Source organism: Pristiophorus japonicus, chromosome 11 (genome assembly GCF_044704955.1).
Source record: "Pristiophorus japonicus isolate sPriJap1 chromosome 11, sPriJap1.hap1, whole genome shotgun sequence".
Taxonomy (NCBI): Eukaryota; Metazoa; Chordata; class Chondrichthyes; family Pristiophoridae; genus Pristiophorus; species Pristiophorus japonicus.
This window is the reverse complement of record NC_091987.1, coordinates 201,295,196-201,315,532: the sequence shown is the minus strand read 5'-3', so window position 1 is coordinate 201,315,532 and position 20,337 is coordinate 201,295,196. Positions and strand designations below refer to the sequence as shown.

General features: G+C 45.1%; 1 protein-coding gene across 7 annotated transcripts in view; it reads left to right on the top strand.

Annotated features, from left to right (window-relative positions):
* LOC139276434 (uncharacterized) overlaps positions 1-6,786 on the top strand; it is a 133,093-nt gene extending 126,307 nt beyond the window's left edge. For 4 of the 7 annotated variants that reach the window (XM_070894421.1, XM_070894422.1, XM_070894418.1 and 1 more), the window contains 3 exons: positions 1,038-1,798; positions 3,886-4,012; positions 6,320-6,786. In XM_070894421.1, the coding sequence (XP_070750522.1) occupies positions 1,038-1,798; positions 3,886-4,012; positions 6,320-6,529 (1,098 nt within the window). In that variant the 3' untranslated portion in view covers positions 6,530-6,786. The remainder of the gene's footprint in view (positions 1-1,037; positions 1,799-3,885; positions 4,013-6,319) is intronic. The other 3 variants (XM_070894424.1, XM_070894425.1, XM_070894420.1) reach the window with 2 other exon arrangements.
* Positions 6,787-20,337: the final 13,551 nt, after the last annotated feature.

Sequence of the window (20,337 nt, the reverse complement as noted above, 5' to 3'; positions counted from 1 at the left end):
TCTCCCCCTCCCGCTCAGCGGCACGAACGGCTGCAGAATTCTCCCTGGCTGAAGCACTTTCACACAGGTAGGAAGATGGTTTATTTAATCTTTTCTGGGCTTATAAATATTTATTCAGGTTGGATTTATTTGTAGAAGTATAAATAAGGATTTATTGTCGAATTTAATGAGTTCCCTTCCCCTCCCCCTCCCCACCACCTCGTTCTGGACGCCTAATTTGTAACCTGCGCCTGATTTTTTTAATGTGTAGAACAGGTTTTTTTCAGCTCTACAAAAATCTTCACTTGCTCCATTCTACTTTAGTTTGGAGTACATTTTCACTGTGGAAACTTTCAAATCAGGCGTCAGTGGCCGGACACGCCCCCTTTTGAAGAAAACATTCTGTTCTAAACTAGAGCTGTTCTACCTGACTAGAACTGCAGAAGAAAAAATGTGGAGAATTGCAATTTCTAAAATAGTCCGTTCTCCACCAGTTGCTCCTAAAAAATCAGGCGCGAATCATGTGGAAACTTGGGCCCATTGCTTCTACCTACGTTTTTTTTTTCTCTTGGCCCCTCTTGGCCCTTCTCACCTGTCGCTCAGTCATGTCACCTTTCATTTCTCTCATCTTGGGTACTTTGCCCCCGACCCTAACCATGATTACTCTTCCGTCTGCCTACTCTCCTACTGCAATCCCAAGCTTGAGTTCCCCCTTGAGTAAGCCCACAGCTGCCCTCTGCTTCTCTTTGCAGTCTCCAAAGGGCCCATTGATGCATCCATCATTGCGTCCTTACGAGCACAACCTCAATTGCCCAATCCTCTTGCTAACCTTCATGCTTGGCACACCTGCTGGGGGCTAACTTCACCACCCACCTATCCACCTCACTCACCACTACACCCATGAACTTTTCTCAATAGACCAATCATCACCCCTTGTCCAGATTTAACCCCTACATAAGAATACAAGTTACTCCTCCACATATATCTGGAATAGAAATGTACCAGACGATGTACATGCTGGATTTTACAGATGTTTATAACCATTATATTTTGATTAGGCTGTCTCTTGGTTACAGGAAACGGGAGTATATAGTGACGGTGCATCTTACGCTAGTAATTTGATGCCATCTCAGTACAAATCTGAACATCAAAAATATTCTGCAAGTCAGCAAAGACTTTCGCCACCTCCTGTAAGAATGAAAATGGGCAAGAATGTTGGCTTTGCTGGAAATTCTGATACCGCCGAAGGTGGCTGGTTTTTACCAGGATCCAGGAATACAGGACTCGATGCAAAAATATCACTGAGAATGGAAAAAGACTGCTACATGTCAGCTGCTTGGCTACCCAGTTACTCGAGACTACCAACTGTGCAGCCTAATTCAGCCATTGATCAGTTGGATCACAGCCAATCTGATCTTGAACTAGAGTTTAGAATGTTTGCTGGTCAAAAGAGGTCATTTCCTGATCCATCTCTTCAGCTTGCCAGTGGTGGTTTGGAAATGCCAGATCCCTCAACTGAAGCGAAACCACTAATAATCCCAAATATTTCTCTCGCTACATTGTCAACATCACAAGTTCCTGGGAATCTTCAAAACCACTTATTTGAGACTTCTGGTTCAACAGCTAAATCCTTTAACAAACACTTCAATCATTCACAGTCTGCACATGCAATTGTAAAGAGCAATAAAGACTTTCAGGCTTTGCAGAACCAAAGGCCACTTGGTGGAACATCCTTTGCCAACAGCTCACTTGCAGAGCCAAGATCATCCTATCATACAGTAATGGAACAACTTTTCTTCAAATTCCCTACAGCAAGCAAGTAAGTTTTAGTTTTAGTGCTGATAGAAAAAACATCTTTACCTAATGTTGAATGGTGATCTTCCCCATGAGGCCAAGACCCCAATCTCTACTCCGGTTCAAACCCTGCATCCTCTGACTTGGGCGGGAATGCTACCACTAAGTCTTGACCTATTGAAGCGCAGATAAGTGATGTCATCATCATAGGCGGTCGTATCGAGGATGACTTGCTTCCATACCAAAAAGCAATGAGTTCACAGGTGTTTCAATGAAGGGACCTAATATCCCAGGTCCCGAACTACGGGCTCAATTTTCCCCAGTATTTGCGCCATTTTTTTGGAGCAGGCTGCTTTTTCTGGCCTAACTTAAAAATCCCCAGTTTCCCCAATCAATTTGCACCAGCATAACTCAGTTATGAATTTTTTAAGTCAGTTTTTCTTTCAGCCAAAGGGGGCCTAACCAGCCAACAACACCACTTCTGGCCATTTTGGGAAGTTGGGCCAGCTGAGAGTTACTCCAGTTCTGATTAGACCAGCGTATGTGGCCTGTCCTGAAAAACCTTTCCTAGAGTTAAGGAAATTGGCGCAGGCAAGGAAAGAGGCGCAGCAGATGCCCGGACACACACACAATTGAAAAAACACATAGCAGCAACGTGCCGCCTACCCTGCCCGATTCCAATCTCGTTCCCCGGTTCACACACACAGGAAGGCTTTCCGTTTCCATTCTCAGTCCCGGTTCTCTCTCACACAGTCCGGTCCCGCTGGGGGTTGGGGGGGGGGAATGAGGAGGGAAGAGGGAGAGAGACCCGAACCGCCGACCAAGAATCGGACGGGACCGAACAGCCTTCAGGCGGGGTTGGAGGTAAGGTGGTGTTATGTATTTTTCAATTCTTTTACTGTGTTGGGAGGTGGCTGTATGTTTCACTTTGCAGCCTCAGCTCCCATTGTGTCCCTGGTTGCCATAGCAGCCCGATCTTTTTGGCGCAGATCAAGGCTCCACCCTCTCCTCGGGTTAGGCCACGCCAAAATGAAGAGATCCAAAGGGGAAACTTACAACACTTTTTTGGGGGCGTACTTGGGCCCCAAAAAATCGGGCGTAACTCTTCCAGTACGCCAAAAAAATGCTTTGGGGAAAATTGAGCCCCATATGTTGAAGGGTGGAAGATGCCTGTGCGTGGATTTTTTTAATGTGGGGTGCCGTTGCACACCAGCCACCACACGGACTTGACAGAGCTAGGTTTTGGTCCAGTAGCAAGGATTAACCAAGACGACTGGAGACCAGCTCTGCTGTACGGACCTACTGCGCACATATATTGCAGTGTGGACTGGCCCGTGCTGCGCCTAGCCTGGCCTCTTCTAAGCCCCGAACACTCCACGATCTCGCCGCTCCTGCTGTACCTGCCCACACTCCAATCAGCGACCTGGATTTTGGTGACGACCAATCCAGTCGCCCTCTTCACAGCCGTCACTCTCCAGCACGTGCTGTGCCGTGAAGTGGTATGCTCCTTTGAAGTCCCTGACCTGCTGATGGTCCTTGCAGGTCGGGGCCGCCGCGCCGAATGCTGGGTTGTGGAGTTGTAATGGAGCGATGCAATGGAGTAGTAACATGCACGTATGAGTTCATAACTTCAGCCTTGTCTGCTCCGGCATAAGCGCATGGTTTTCAATTAGAGTGCCTGTCAGCTACGGACTGTGCACTGTTTGAGAAACAGAGTAATAAAAAGTTGCTAATTACTTTTAGTTTGTAGTGTCAGCATATAATTAAGGTGGCTCATTTGTTTTGTTTAAATACTAGTATTTTCACTAATTGGAATAAAGCGATTGCTATTCAATGGGTTATTATGACTCGGGAGCAAAAGCGATGTTTAAAAAAAAATCACTGCTTGGTATCGTTTTCTCAAATTTGTGCACTGCAAATATACGTGAATGCTTCAGTTAGCTTTGACCAAGAAGTGGGGGTCATATTGGAAGCTGCAAGCATTCAGTGAGTGCATTGTGGTTTTAGCAATTCTTTGTTGAATAATAATTTAGTGAGTGACCTGTAATTTTTAAAGCTTAATCTTGCAAGCCAGTAATCTAATTAGTTTTGTCTTTTGTTTTTATGTTACAGAGATGTATTTCATTCATTTATTAATAAAGTGAAAGAGGAAAATTGTGGTACTCTGTCAGGCCTATCTATTAATGATCTGGTAAGACGAGTCTCTCACCATGTTATCCAAGGCACCCACCTAGAAACGGTAAGTACCATTTTCTCTGCTGTGGTCCTGGCATTCCTAATCACATCCCAATATTGTCTTCATACTACAGGGTCACCACACACCGTACTGCGCAATAGAACAAGCTGATACTAAGTACTACTAACAAAATTACCACCACCAAACAGGAAGTTCGAGTAAAACTCCAAACATAGTCTTTTTTCCATTGCTGTTATTGAATTACTGCTCCCTCCCATCCTCTGTCATTTAATTACTTTACTATTGTTCTTGGTTTCTTTGGGCTGTCACTGATGCACCACACACTCAACAAATATGTCTCCTGACCTTTTCCGTAACACAGAACATATTGGCCTTCCTCACATAGAGTATAAGTAGGCGAGTGGACTTGATCAGTTATGAATATATTTTGTAGTCAGGTTCACTCATCGTTTAAATGTCTCATAAGCATTGGGGCCAATATCATCATCATCATTATAGGCAGTCCCTCAGAATCGAAGACTTGCTTCCACTCTTAGAATGAGTCCTTGGGTGGCTGAACAGTCCAATACGAGAGCCACAGTCCCTGCCACAGGTGGGACAGACAGTTGTTGAGGGTAAGGGAGGGTGGGACAGGTTTGCCGCGAGTTCCTTCCGCTGTCTGGGCTTGTTTTCTGTATGCACTCGGCGATGAGACTCGAGACGCTCAGCGCCCTCCCGGATTAACTTCCTCCACTCAGGGTGGTCTTTGGCCAGGGACTCCAGGCGTCGGTGGGGATGCCGCACTTTATCAGGGAAGCTTTGAGGGTGTCCTTGTAACGTTTCCTCTGTCAAGCCTTGACTCGTTTGCCATGAAGGAGTTCAGAGTAGAGCGCTTGCTTTGGAAGTCTCATGTCTGGCATGCGGACAATGTGGCCTGCCCAGCGGAACTGATCAAATGTGGTCAGTGCTTCATTGCTGGGATGTTGGCCTGGTCGGGGACGCTAATGTTGGTGCATCTGTCCTCCCAGGGGATTTGTAGGATCTTGTGGAGGCATCGTTGATGGTATTTCTCCAGCGACTTGAGGTGTCTACTGTACATGCTCCATGCATCTGAGCCATGCCGGAGGGTGGGTATCACCACAGCCCTGTAGACCATGAGCTTGGTGGTAGATTTGAGGGTCTGGTCTTTGAACACTCTCTCTTCAGGCGATCGAAGGCTGCACTCGCGCACTGGAGGCAGTGTTGAATCTCCTCATCAATGTCTGCTTTTGATAAAAGGCTCCCGAGGTATGGGAAATGGTCTACGTTGTCCAGGGCCGTGCCGTGGATCTTGATGACTGGGGGGTAGTGCTATGTGGCAAGGACAGGCTGGTGGAGGACCTTTGTCATACGGATGTTTAGTGTAAGGCCCATGCTTTCATATGCCTCAATAAATACGTCGACTATATCCTGGAGTTCAACCTCTGTATGTGCGCAGACGCAGGCGTCGTCCGCGTACTGTAGCTCGACGACAGAGGTTGGGGTGGCCTTGGACCTGGCCTGGAGGCAGCGAAGGTTAAACAGCTTCCCACTGATTCTGTGGTTTAGTTCCAATCCAGCGGGGAGCTTGTTGATTGTGAGGTGGAGCATGGTAGCAAGGAAGATTGAGGCCATGGGACCAATATGCTACTCTGTCATAAGTTTTTCACATTTTCAGGGGTGTAATGTTAAAATATTATTGTGCCAATTATGTAGAATGTGTTACAATACAGGAAATCTAAAGACAAAATCAATTTGTGTCAGGTTATTGTGGAAAATTGTTGTATAAAAATATGAAATGACTGCTAGATTCTCTTCAATAAAGATTACTTTGTTCGCCCAAATATCGTATATTAACCGTTGATTTTTTTTACTTGAATCTTACAATTATAGACTGTGTCTTCCATATTTTTGCTCACACAAACACTGGCTGCCAAATTGTGTTGTATAGTTTCCTGTCAAGTAAATAAAAAAAAGAACAAGATTATAGTACTTGACCAGGGTTGAAACAGCTCCACCAACAGGGAGAGGGGAGTAACCTCAAAATTGGACTGTTTAACCGATATAACTCATTTGTAGTTGCAGTTTTTGTTGGTCTTTATTGCAACAGTCAAATTGGAGCTCCTGTTATATTCTGCACTTACAAATTAAGTACCTAAAACATTTTATAGCACTTGATTGAAAGCTTACTCTCAATTTGACCTCTTAACAAATTTGAAATGGTAGCTGGCATAAATGTTTCATTTTCATAGTTGTCAATCACGAGAGCAGCAGGTTGCTTTAGTTGTTCTGTGGCATTTCTAAAATTGAAAAATAAAATAAATTAACTTTTGCATTTTGCCTACCTTTCAGACATATCCTTCTTCAGAACCTTTTTCATTTGTCCCCACAAGTTATGAAAACTCATTGTTCCCCAGCCATTCTGCTCTGCAACCTGATCTGTCACCAGCAACACCAGACAGGTTCAGTGGCCTCATGTCTGCGAGTGCAGATCCTTCAGGATTTGAATCGTTACCTCTTGGAGACTTACTGGAACTGGAAGGCTGTTTTGATGGCTTGTAGAGTTGAAGAAACAAATTACCAATTAAATTTGGACATAATATTCATCGTAAGATTATGTTTGCTGTTGGCCAACAAATGGCTGTAAATTTCCAATGCAACTTAAAAAAAAATTTGCAATGTTTCTACCATATCTGGATTTTCCACCTTTTATATACCGATAATGATAAAATGATCGAGTGAAACTTGTGTGTTGATTCCCTATAAAATATAGTACTGATTCCTTTTGAACTGTAATTACAATGGAAATGTAATTCAAGTATTTAATAAAAGTCATAAACATCTATCATTTTTTATAAACGGAGTACCATTTTCTCACAAACTATTTGCTCTGTGGTGTGCTATCCCTTTCTAGTGACCTGATTAGTCTCTGGTAACCACATGACTGTTTCCTCCAACTAGATGCTTGCAGTTTTCACACATCAGCCAGAAAGTAGGAAAGTATAAACTGAGTAAAAGTGCAAAGCTTTTCTGAAATTACCAGTTTTATTAATATGTTTCTGACATTTCATTGAACTTTGCCTATTATATTTACTTTTGCCCTTTATTTCTAATTGTTGCTCAGTCTAAATTTGGCTACCGTGTTCATTTGTCTGTTGTGGATCAAACTACGGCAGTGTATTTGGTTCTTAGCAACTTTACAAAAGATTGGGCATTTTAGTCAGCTTTGAGTTGTATACCATATTGTGCACACTTCCTGTTCACTTTAACATTACTTCCTGTGTCATGACTTTTGAGTCGTGCTTTTTATGTCAACATTTAGAATGGCAAAATGCTTTATCAACTTTCACCTGTCAACCTGTATTTGAATGCCGCCAGCCACGAGATGGTATAGGACATTAAGGGCTGGATTTTCAGTTAATTTGCATCCCGTTTAGTGCCTATGCAGGGCACAAAAACAATTTTTTGGGGGGGCCGTGAGACGGCGCACAACATTTTGTGCCCAGGCGGAACTTCGGGCAGTGGTTTTGTGACGGCACTAAAACTTAGCGCCGCCCAATGTTTTCACCGTTTGGATGTCGTAACTCAGCATACAATGCTGTGCTAGCGCCCCGGGTGGAACTTTTATCGCCCGATTTAGCGTCCGCCCGGGAACCCATCAGCAAAAAGTGCGTTAGAAGGCTGCGCTTCTGAAAAGAAGTGCTGACAGAGATATGCCAGTTCGTACAGGCAGACCTACACCCTACCAGTGACATCAGGACTGCACTGCCCGTCGAAGGTGACTGCAGCACTTGCCTTCTATGCCTCTGGCTCCTTTCAGACATCAGTGGAAGACATATGCTCCATCTTGCAGCACGCTACACATTGCTGCCTTCACCAGGTGACTACTACACTGGTATGCATGCAAGATGGACTTCACAAACTTCCCAATGACCAAGGAGGCTCAAAATGAGAGGGCTGTAGGTTTTGGGCGATTTGCTGGCTTCCCCAAGGTTCAGGGTGCCCTTAACTAAGCACATCGCCCTGCGAATACCTTGACATCATCCAGAGGTTTACCGAAACCGAAAGGGATTGTCTGCGACCATATTCAGTACATCATAGCAGTCAATGCCCAATATCCAGGGAGCATCCATGATGCTTTCATCTTGCGTGAGAGCACTGTCTCAGGCCTGTTCCAGCTTCAACCACAAGGCCAGAGCTGGATGCTCGGGGACAAAGGTTACGGCCTTGCCACCTCGCTCGTGACCCCCTCCGGAACTGTCTAAGACAGAAGCCGAGCATTGCTATAATGAGAGCCATATAGCCACGCGCAACATCATCGAACAGACAATTGGAGTGCTCAAGCAGCGCTTCCCATGCTTGGAACATAGAAACTAGGTGCAGGAGTAGGGCATTCAGCCCTTCGAGCCTGCACCGCCATTCAATAAGATCATGGCTGATCATTCCTTCAGTACCCCTTTCTTGCTTTCTCTCCATACTCCTTGATCCCCTTAACCGTAAGGGCCATATCTAACTCCCTCTTGAATATATCCAGTGAACTGGCATCAACAACTCTGCGGCAGGGGATTCCACAGGTTAACAACTCTGAGTGAAGAAATTTCTCCTCATCTCAGTCCTAAATGGCCTACCCCTTATCCTAAGACTATGTCCCCGGGTTCTGGACTTCCCCAACATCGGGAACATTCTTCCCGCATCTATCCTGTCCAGTCCCGTCAGAATCTTATATGTTTCTATGAGATCCCCTCTCATCCTTCTAAACTCCAGTGAAGACAGGCCCAGTTGATCCAGTCTCTCCTCATATGACAGCCCAGCCATCCCTGGAATCAGTCTGGTGAACCTTTGCTGCACTCCCTCAATATCAAGAACATCCTTCCTCAGACTAGGAGACCAAAACTGAACACACTATTCCAGGTGAGGCCTCACCAAGGCCCTGTACAGTGCATTAAGACCTCCCTGCTTCTATATTCAAATCCCCTAGCTATAAAGGCCAACATACCATTTGCCTTCTTTACCGCCTGCTGTACCTGCGTGCCCACTTTCAGTGACTGATGAACCATTACATCCAGATCTCGATTCACCTCCCCTTTTCCTAGTCTGCCGCCATTCAGATAATATTCTGCCTTCGTGTTTTTGCCCCCAAAATGGATAACCTCACATTTATCCACATTATACTGCATCTGCCATGCATTTGCCCACTCACCTAACCTGTTCAAGTCACCCTGCAGCCTTTTAGCGTCCTCCTCACAGCTCACACTGCCACCCAGTTTAATGCCATCCGCAAACTTGGAGATATTACACTCTATTCCTTCATCTAAATCGTTAAGGAACATTGTAAAGAGCTGGGGTCCCAGCACTGAGCCCTGCGGCACTCCACTAGTCACTGCCTGCCATTCTGAAAAGGACCCGTTTATCCCGACTCTCTGCTTCCTGTCTGCCAACCAGTTCCCTATCCACGTCAGTACATTACCCCCAATACCAGGCGCTTTGATTTTGCACACCAATCTCTTGTGCGGGACCTTGTCAAAAGCCTTTTGAAAGTTCAAATACACCACATCCACTGGTTCTCCCTTGTCCACTCTTACTAGTTACATCCTCAAAAAATTCCAGAAGATTCGTCAAGCATGATTTCCCTTTCATAAATCCATGCTGACTTGGTCCGATCCTGTCACTGCTTTCCAAATGCACTGCTATTTCATCCTTAATGATTGATTCCAACATTTTCCCCACTACTGATGTCAGGCTAACCAGTCTATAATTATCCGTTTTCTCTCCCTCCTTTTTAAAAAAGTGGTGTTACATTAGCTACCCTCCAGTCCATAGGAACTGACCCAGGGTCGATAGACTGTTGGAAAATGATCACCAATGCATCCAGTATTTCTAGGGCCACCTCCTTAAGTACTCTGGGATGCAGACTATCAGGCCCCAGGGATTTATCGGCTTTCAATCCCATCAATTTCCCTAACACAATTTCCTGCCTAATAAGGATATCCTTCAGTTCCTTCTTCTCACTCGACCCACTGTCTCCTCGTACCTTCACGAAGGAAGATGCAAATAACCTTCCGAAGACACAACCGAAATATTGGTTCAATTGGTCTGCCATTTCTTTGTTCCCCATTATAAATTCACCTAAATTCGACTGCAAGGGATCTACATTTGTCTTTACTAATCTTTTTCTCTTCACATATTTATAGAAGCTTTTGCAGTCAGTTTTTATATTTCCCCCTCCTAATTAAACTCTTAGTCCTCCTCTGTTGAATTAAAAATTTCTCCCAATCCTCAGGTTTGTTGCTTTTCTAGCCAATTTATATGCCTCTTCCTTGGCTTTAATACTATCCTTAATTTTCTTTGTTAGCCATGGTTGAGCCACCTTCCCAGTTTTATTTTTACTCCAGACAGGGATGAACAATTGCTGAAATTCATCCATGTGATCTTTAAATGTTTGCCACTGCCTATCCACCGTCAACCCTTTGTGTATCCTTTGCCAGTCTATTCTAGCCAATTCACGCCGCATACCGTCGAAGTTACCTTTCCTTAAGTTCAGGACCCTAGTTTCCGAATTAACTTTGTCACTTCCCATCCTCATAAGTAATTCTACCATATTATGGTCACTTTTCCCCAAGGGGCCTCGCACAACAAGATTGCTAATTAGTCCCTTCTCATTACACATCACCCAGCCTAGGATGGCCAGCTCCCTGGTTGGTTCCTCGACATATTAGTCTAGAAAACCATCCCTAATACACTCCAGGAAATCCTCCTCCACCGCATTGCTACCAGTTAGGTTAGCACAATCAATATGTAGATTAAAGTCGCCCATGATTACTGCTGTACCTTTATTGCACACATCCCTTATTTCTTGTTTGATGCTGTCCCCAACCTCACTATTACTATTTGGTGGTCTGTACACAACCCCCACTAGCGTTTTCTGCCCTTTGAAATTCCGCAGCTCCACCCATACCGATTACACATCATCCAGGCTAATGTCCTTCCTTATAATTGCATTGATTTCTTCTTTAACCAGCAATGCCATCCCGCCTCCTTTTCCTTGCTGTCTATCCTTCCTAAATACTGAATACTCTTGGATGTTGAGTTCCCAGCCTTGGTCACCCTGGAGCCATGTCTCTGATGCCAATCACATCATATCCGTTAACTGCTATCTGCGCAGTTAATTCATCCACCTTATTCTGAATACTCCTCGCATTGAGGCACAGAGCCTTCAGGCTTGTTTTTTTAACACACTTTTCCCCTTTAGAATTTTGCTGTAATGTGGCCCTTTTTGTTTTTTGCCTTGGATTTCTCTGCCCTCCACTTTTACTATTCTCCTTTCTATATTTTGCTCTGACTCCACTTTATTTCCCTCTGTCACCCTGCATAGGTTCCTATCCCCCTGCCATATTAGTTTAACTCCTCCCCAACAGCACTAGCAAACACTCCCCCGAGGACATTGGTTCTGGTCCTGCCCAGGTGCAAACACTGGAGACTGCCTGCAATACTTCCCTCTGCAGGTCTCTGAGTTCACTTAGCTGTCATGAGGGGCCAGGATTTGCCAATGGGGATTGCAGGAAAACCTCAGGAGAGAGGGGATGAGAAAGAGGAGCCTGGCGAGGAACCCATACCACCACCCCCACCACAACCACGGGAGGCATCGTGAAAATTTCGCCGCTGCAAAAGCCTTGTGCCTGCAACTCAAATTTCACGCTTTGCTTGAAGAGTGAACGGCACGTTTGACCGTTGCCTGGTCACTCAATCCTATCATGTTGACTATTCCCCCTCTTATTCTGAAAATGAGACACTACACAGGGACAGTTGAGGTGAACAAAAAAAAATGTATCAAACATTGTAAAATGTTACAACTTTATTAACATCATTTGAAAACGTTGAAACTTTAATAAAATAACATTTAATTATGATTAAACTGATTATAATACAACAACATGATAACCAACACCTCTGCTCCACTTTTGCCATCAGCTTTCTCCCTTACCCTTAGCTCCCTCCCTCGCCTGCTCCTCATACTCAAAGTGGCACCATGATAGCGTGCAGCTGCTGTGTTGGGGGAAGAGACATTGGAGATGCCTTCTGGGGAGACTTTGGAGCAGCTTGTGACGTGGAAAGCCCGGCTTTTGACTGGCGAGCCTATTCATCGGTGTCACCAGTCACAGGTGGTGTGGGGGTGTATCTAGGTGTCACACTGGGGAACTCGGAAAGGCTGCTCGCCACACTTTCCGGGACTCCAGTGTCAGTGGTGGAGGCCACCAGCCTCGTGTGGGCAGTGATGGCCTCGCAGGTTTAGCGGCTTGTACCGGCAGTCTACAACCCTACCTCAGTTATGGTCACTTTCAGACTGTCTATGATCGCGGGAATCCTACCCAGGAGCTGACAGGTGAGCCTGATGCGCTCCTTGGACAGTCCCACCATGTCCAGTTCTGCGTCTGCCTGTTTGTCAGCAGACTGGCTTTGCCGACTCGCTCTCCGGAGAGATGGCATATGGGATTCGACCCCAGAACTGCGTTGCTGCACCCGAATGGTTCCAGGAGCCTTAGAGATCTCAAAGCCCTGGAATGTAACATCATCCTTGGACGAGGCGTTTTCCAGTGGTAAAAGAGATGTAGACTGCTTCTGTAACCCCCTTTCCCCCCCCTGCCACTTCCCCCCCCCCCCCCCCGCGCGTCAGCTGCTCCGTCAACTCCTCTTCCTCAAATTCTTCCTCCTCCACATGGGCTGATGTGGAGGGTTGATCCCAGGGATTCGGCACCTGCAGCTGGTCATCTGGAAGTAGAAAGCAACAGCCGAGTGGTTAGCAGCAGGGGAGGGGGCAGGGTGACATGAGGAAGGTCACATAGCACAGGCTTATTTGAAGGACCGTCGCTATTCCATTATATCCAGCCCAGAGGCACTGCATCACATTGCCCCAACCCTAGTCCAGGGAGTGTGCAGGACTTACCCTCAGGATGCAAGCGGGGGTCCGCGCCACCAGTAGCAGTTGCCCGTCTTGAGATGCCGCTGAAGCCTGCTACTCGCTCCTCCAGGTCTGTAAGTGGCAGGGTCTGAGGCGGACAGCAACCTGTCCATACCCGTTCGTGGCAGTTGTGTGACTTCTTTGCCTGCAAAGATTTAAATGGGAATGGTTACCAGAGGGTCCATCTGCTCTTGTGGCACACACACATAGCCACCAAAGCACGTACTATACTATCAATGTAATACAGTCCTCTGTTTGACGGGTTCATCAGAGGACATCGAAGTGTGGAAACATGAGATCTCGGAAAGCAATCTTAATAATGTGTAAAGATCATTCATGGCAAATAGGGTGCCTCATTAAGCCTATCTATGTGTAATGCATTTTACGAGGCAACCCACAGCGTGCTCAGACAGCAACAGCATGAGAACAAATAGTGTGTCAGAGTTATAATTTAAGTAATAAGCAATTGGAACAGGAATAGGCCATTTGGACCTCGTGCCTGCTCCACTATTTAATATCATGGTTGATCTGGTCATGGACTCAGCTCCACTTCCCTGCCCGCTCCTCATAACCCATTATTCTCTTAACACTCAAAAATCTGTCGATCTCCGCCTTAAATATATTCAATGACCCAGCCTCCACAGCTCTCTGGGGCAGAGAATGCCACTGATTTGCAACCCTCTGAGAGAAGAAATTCCTCCTCATGTCAGATTTAAATGGACGGCCTATTATTCTGAGACTATGTCCTCTAGTTTTAGTTTTCCCTATGAAGATCTCTGTATCCACCTTGTCGAGCCGCCTTATACATTTTGATAAGATCACCTCTCATTCTTCTGAACTCCAATGTGTAATGGCCCAACCTACTCAACCTATCTTCATAAGTCAAACCCCTTGTCTCCGGAATCAACCGAGTGAACCTTCTCTGAACAGCCTCCATTGCAAATATATCCTTAAATACGGACACCAAAATTGTACGCAGTATTCTAGGTGTGGCCTCACCAATACCCTGTACAGTTGTAGCAGGATTTCACTGCTTTTATACTCCATTCGCCTTGCAATAAAGGCCAACATTTCATTTGCCTTCCTGATTACTTGCTGTACCTGCATACTAACTTTTTGTGTTTTATGCATAAGGACCCCCAGGTCCCTCTGTACTGCAGCACTTTGCAATTTTTCTCCATTTAAATTATAATTTGTTTTTGTATTATTTCTGCCAAAGTGATAACACCACATTTTCCACATTATACTCCATCTGCCAAATTTTTGCCCACTCACTTAGCCTGCCTACATTCCTTTGCAGATTTGTTGTGTCCTCCTCACAATTTGCTTTTGCACGCATCTTTGTATCATCAGCAAATTTGGCTACATGACACTCAATCATTTCATCCAAGTTATTAATATAGATTGCAAATAGTTGAGGCCCCAGCACCAATCCCTGTGGAACCCCACTAGTTACTGTTGCCAACTGGAAAATGAACCATTTATCCCGACACACTCTTTTCTGTTAGTTAGCCAATTCTCTATCCATGTTAATATATTGCCCCAACCCCATGAACTTTTATCTTGTGCAGTAACCTTTTATGTGGCACCTTATCGAATGCCTTCTGGAAATCCAAATACACCACATCCACTGGTTCCTCCTTATCCAAACTGCTTGTTACATCTTCAAAGAACTCCAGCAAATTTGTCAAACGTGAATTCCCTATCATGAAAACGTGCTGACTCTGCTGAATTGAATTATGCTTTTCCAAATGTCCTGCTACTGCTTCCTTAATAATGGACTCCAGCATTTTCCCAATGACAGATGTTAGGCTAACTGGTCTATAGTTTCCTGCTTTCTGTCTTCCTCCTTTTTTAAATAAGGGCATTACATTTTCGGTTTTCCAATCCACTGGGACCTCCCCCGCAATCCAGGGAATTTTGATAGATTACAACCAATGCATCCACTATCTCCGCAGCCATTTCTTTTAATACCCTAGGATGTAAGCCATCAGGCCCAGGGGACTTGTCCGTCTTTAGTTCCATTATTTTACCGAGTACTACTACTTTAATAGCGATTGTATTAAGTTCCTCCCTCCCTGTAGCCCCTTGATTATCCATTATTTGGATGTTTTTAGTATCTTCTACCGTGAAGACCGATACAAAATATTTGTTCAATGACTCTGCCATTTCCCTGTTCCCCATTATTATTATAAAGGAGTGCATGAATAAAAATTGTACTCGAGAGATCATGAACTTTTTCTGGTACTGTGTGGCAGTCATTACTGTATCTGAGGCAGAGACCTCTTCAGCTATCTCCCTCGAGATCCTGCAAATAATTCGCTGGCAGGGGTAGGTTGGGATTCATGGCAACCTGGGTTTGCAAATATTTAGCTCAGCCGCTTGGAAAACTCTGAATAGCTGAAATTTGTTTAATCATTTTTGTAGCTGACTGTCACGCTTTTCAAACAATCAATTCAGATACTGAGTAGATGGTTTTGTGATTGGCAAGAGAGCGATTCCCTGCACCACAAAAATTATAGTAGAAAACCGTTGAGCGTCCAGTTTGGTTGGTAAATATGACCAGAAACAAGAGTCAATTGTGTGATAAGAATTCACTCCGTGAAATACTACAGAAACGGCTTAATTGTGTACTTTTTTCCTGGTGTCAGCTGCAGCTCAGTGAATAGTGCACTTGCCTCTGAGTCAGAAGATTGTTGGTTCAAATCCCACTCCTGGGACTTGAGCACATAAATCTAGGCTGACACTCCATTGCAGTGCTGAGGGAGTGTTGTACTGTCAGAGGTGCCATCTTTCAGATGAGACGTTAAACTGAGGCCTCGCCTGCTCTCTCAGGTGGACGTAAAAGATCCCATGGCACTATTTCAAAGAAGAGCAGGGGAGTTATCCCCGGTGTCCTGGCCAATATTTATCCCTCAATCAACATCAATAAAACAGATTATTTGGTCATTATTACATTGCTATTTGTGGGAGTTTACTTTGTACAAATTGGCTGCCGCATTTCCCACATTACAAAAGTGACTGCACTTCAAAAGTACTTCATTGGCTGTCAAGAGCTTTGAGACATTCGGTGGTCATGAAAGATGCTACATGAATGTAAGATTTTTCCTTTCTGGTACGTTCACACTCTGGTGTGTACCAGGAAAGATCTGATCAGGATATCATACATTGCAGTGTTATGTAGCATTTACAACATATTTGTATGGGATAAGCTTTGAAATCATTGTATCTGTGAATGCTAGAAATCTGAAAAAGAAACAGAAAATGCAGGCGACATACAACAGGTCCATCGCCTTCAAAGGGCCGCAACACAAATCTTTTTTCTTTTCAGAAGTATATTCTGCCACCCTATGAAGAAGAGGTAAATCAGTAGTAAAATAGAGTAACTCGGCTTCTCTGTTTAACCCGGAGCTCACTGCAAATTACGTCAATATGCGGCAGCGTTGTAGAGAGCGACGGCTCTTGTATAGGAGTGGTCTGAGACACAATCTGAAATAAATATTTGGATTTAAAAATTGTAACCATGGCAAGAAAAGTAATCATGTGAATTTGAGCAATAGAGAGAGAAAGGTAAATATAAGTAAAAAGAGAGAAAGATGTGAAAAAAGGACAAGAGAGGGAAAAAAGAATATGTTGATACCACAAGGCCATCCCTGTGTGACACGCACCTTTAAACCACGTCTATGTTTTTGGCACTAAGTGGCATCTCAGCCATGCAGCTCGTGATTGAAAATCTCATAGTGAGGCTTTGTTCAATGTTGACAGCTCCTCTTAAACAAAGCAAAGCATTCAGTAGATTCTGTCAATCCAGGCCAGACAGGCTTGTGGGAAAGAGAGCTGATAGGAAATGGAGCTTGTGCTGAAAGATGGAACAGAATCACTTGTTTCAATACCTTTGATCCAATTACGGGTTTCTGTGGTGAGGATTTCCTGAATAAAATACTGTTTTTAATATCCTAAACTCTTATTCTCAAAATTACAATTGATAATTTAGTTTTTTAAAATGTTTATTAAACCAATACTGTTGGAAGAAAGTATTCCAAGTCAAAAAATATAGCAAAATTATTCAAAGCACTTATTTGGGAAAAAAAATGTCCTGATTTAAGTGGAGGTTGCATCACCCTCTCTTTTTATATAAGAATGAAATTACAATCTGGTGAGAGGCTCGACGTAAAAGATGTGGGGGTGGTTTCCTAATCCAAAATAGCATAACATCCAAACCAATTTTGTTTGCAGTTAGCTTCGTGAAATTTAAGCAACTTTGCTGACATTTCCTACTTGGCTAGCCGAAGTGACAGCCAAGTACAAACGCAAATGGCTTTCAAATGAAGTGTTGGATTTTAGGCTGTTCATCAATACAAATCGATGATTCCAGCTACCAAATGTGGCGAGAAAGTCAGAACTGTGTTGTTGGACAAAGGTGTTTTTATGTGGAGCACATCACATTCAAGTTGGAGGTTCTTTGCTGAATATGATACAGTGGCCTAATGCTCGGCCAAAGGTTCGTTAAGCTCAGAAAAGGTGAGGTTTTGCTGTAAATTGTGGCCATTTCTAATGTAGCATATTGATATGGAACATGTCATAAAATAGCTGGAGTAATAATACATTGGACTCTGTTAAAAATTTAGCTTTCATATTTATACTGTTTAATAATACAGGCAAGGAAAGTCATTCAGCCCATCTTAGCGCATCTATCCAGAATGAAAAACCTGCAATTCCCCCATCATACCAACAGGTGGCTCTTGAATAACTTTACATTTCTTTGCTCCAACCTCGAGCTAGGAGTCCATTCCAAGTACTGATTACTCCTCATGTGAATAAATGCTCCCTTACACCAATTCTGAATTATTTTACCAGTTTCAACATTGCCTCCTCACCTACCTTGAAGTAGTGCTTCAAATTTAAATTTGTGCTTCTGCAACATCATCTGATTCCACCCATGCCTCAGTTCATCAGCTTTTCAAACCCTCAACCATGCCTTTGTTATCTCTGGACTTGACTATTCCAGTGCTCTCCTGACTGGCCTCCCATCTTCTACACTCTATAAACTTGAGCTCATCCAAAATTGCTGCTGTTATCCTAACTCGTTCCAAATCTTGCTTACCCATCATCATCATAGGCAGTCCCTCGGAATTGAGGAAGACTTGCTTTCACTCTTAGACTGTTCAACCACCTAAGGACTCATTCTAATACGAGAGCCACAGTAGCTGCCACAGATGAGGGTAAAGGAGGGTAGGACAGGTTTGCCGCACGTTCCTTCCGCTGCCTGCGCTTGTTTTCTGCATGCACTCGGCGATGAGACTCGAGGTGCTCAGCGCCCTCCCGGATGCAATTCCTCCACTTAGGGCAGTCTTTGGCCAGGGACTCCCAGATGCCGGTGGGGATGTTACACTTTATCAGGGAGGCTTTGAGGGAGTCCTTGTAACGTTTCCTCTGTCCACCTTTGGCTCGTTTGCCATGAAGGAGTTCCGAGTAGAGCGCTTGCTTTGTGAGTCTTGTGTCTGGCATGTGGACAATGTGGCCTGCCCAGCGGAGCTGATCAAGTGTGGTCAGTGCTTCATTGCTGGGAATGTTGGCCTGGTCGAGACGCTAATGTTGGTGCGTCTGTCCTCCCAAGGGATTTGTAGGATCTTGCGGAGGCATCGTTGGTGGTATTTCTCCAGCAACTTGAGGTGTCGACTGTACGTGGTCCATGCCTCTGAGCCATACAGGAGGCCGGGTATTACTACAGCCCTGTAGACCATGAGCTTGGTGGTAGATTTGAGGGCCTGGTCTTCGAACACTTTTCCTCAGGCGGCCGAAGGTTGCGTTGAATCTCCTCATCAATGTCTGCTTTTGTTAAGAGGCTCCCGAGGTATGGGAAATGGTCCACGTTTTCCAGGGCCGAACCATGGATCTTGATGACTGGGGGAAATGCTGTGCAGTGAGGGCAGGCTGGTGGAGGACCTTTGTCATACGGATGTTTAGTATAAGGCCCATGCTTTCATACGCCTCAATAAATATGTCGACTATGTCCTGGAGTTCAGCCTCTGAAGGTGCGCAGATGCAGCCATTGTCCGCATACTGTAGCTCGATGACTGAGGTTGGGATGGTCTTGGACCTGGCCTGGAGACAGCAACGGTTGAACAGCTTCCCACTGGTTCTGTAGTCTAGTTCCACTCCAGCGGGAAGCTTGTTGTCTGTGAGGTGGAGCATGGCAGCGAGGAAGATTAAGAAGAGGGTTGGGGCGATGACATAGCCCTGTTTGACCCCGGTCCGGAGGTGGATTGGGTCTGTAATGGATCAGTTGGTAAGGATCACGACCTGCATGTCGTCGTGGAGCAGGTGGAGGATGTTGATGAACTTTTGGGGGCATCCGAAACGGAGGAGGACGCTCCATAGACCCTCGCGGTTGACAGTGTCAAACACTTTGTAAGGTTGAAGAAGGCCATGTATAAGGGCTCGAGCTGCTCCCTGAATTTTTCCTGTACTGTCGCGCTGCAAAGATCATGTCCGTTGTGCCCTGTAGGGGACGAAATCTGCACTGTGACTGCAGGAGGAGCTCCTCGGCCACAGTGAGAAGACGGTTGAGAAGGACTCTAGCGACAACTTTCCCAGTGGTTGGTAGCAGGGAGATTCCTCTGTAGTTGCCACAGTCGGACTTGTTCCCTGGGTCTTTAAGTGCCCTGGCACTGCTTCTGCTGTCCCCTCTGCTTTGGGGCTATGTTTATATTGATGATGGATCGGATTAGGTGATGGTCCGTCCAGCAGTCATCAGCTCCTGTCATGGCATGGGTGATGCGCACATCCTTGCGATCCCTGGCTCGGATGATGACATAGTCGAGCAGGTGTCACTATTTGGAGCGAGGGTGTTGTATTTGTCCCTCTGGCGGAACAAGGTGTTGATGATAAGAAATTCATGTTCTAGACAGTTTGTCAGGAGTAGGTTACCGTTGGAGTTGGCTTTCCCTACCCTCTCTCTGCCAATCACACCTCCCCAGAGAGCTGTGTCTTTGCTGACCCTGGCGTAGAAGTCACCGAGGAGGATCAGTTTGTCGTTCGTGGGCACATGGGACAAGGGGTCGGAGGGTCTAGTAAGGAGGAGGAACTGAGGGAAATCCTTATTAGTCGGGAAATTGTGTTGGGGAAATTGATGGGATTGAAGGCCGATAAATCCCCAGGGCCTGATGGACTGCATCCCAGAGTACTTAAGGAGGTGGCCTTGGAAATAGTGGATGCATTGACAGTCATTTTCCAACATTCCATTGACTCTGGATCAGTTCCTATCGAGTGGAGGGTAGCCAATGTAACCCCACTTTTTAAAAAAGGAGGGAGAGAGATAACAGGGAATTATAGACCGGTCAGCCTGACATCGGTAGTGGGTAAAATGATGGAATCAATTATTAAGGATGTCATAGCAGTGCATTTGGAAAGA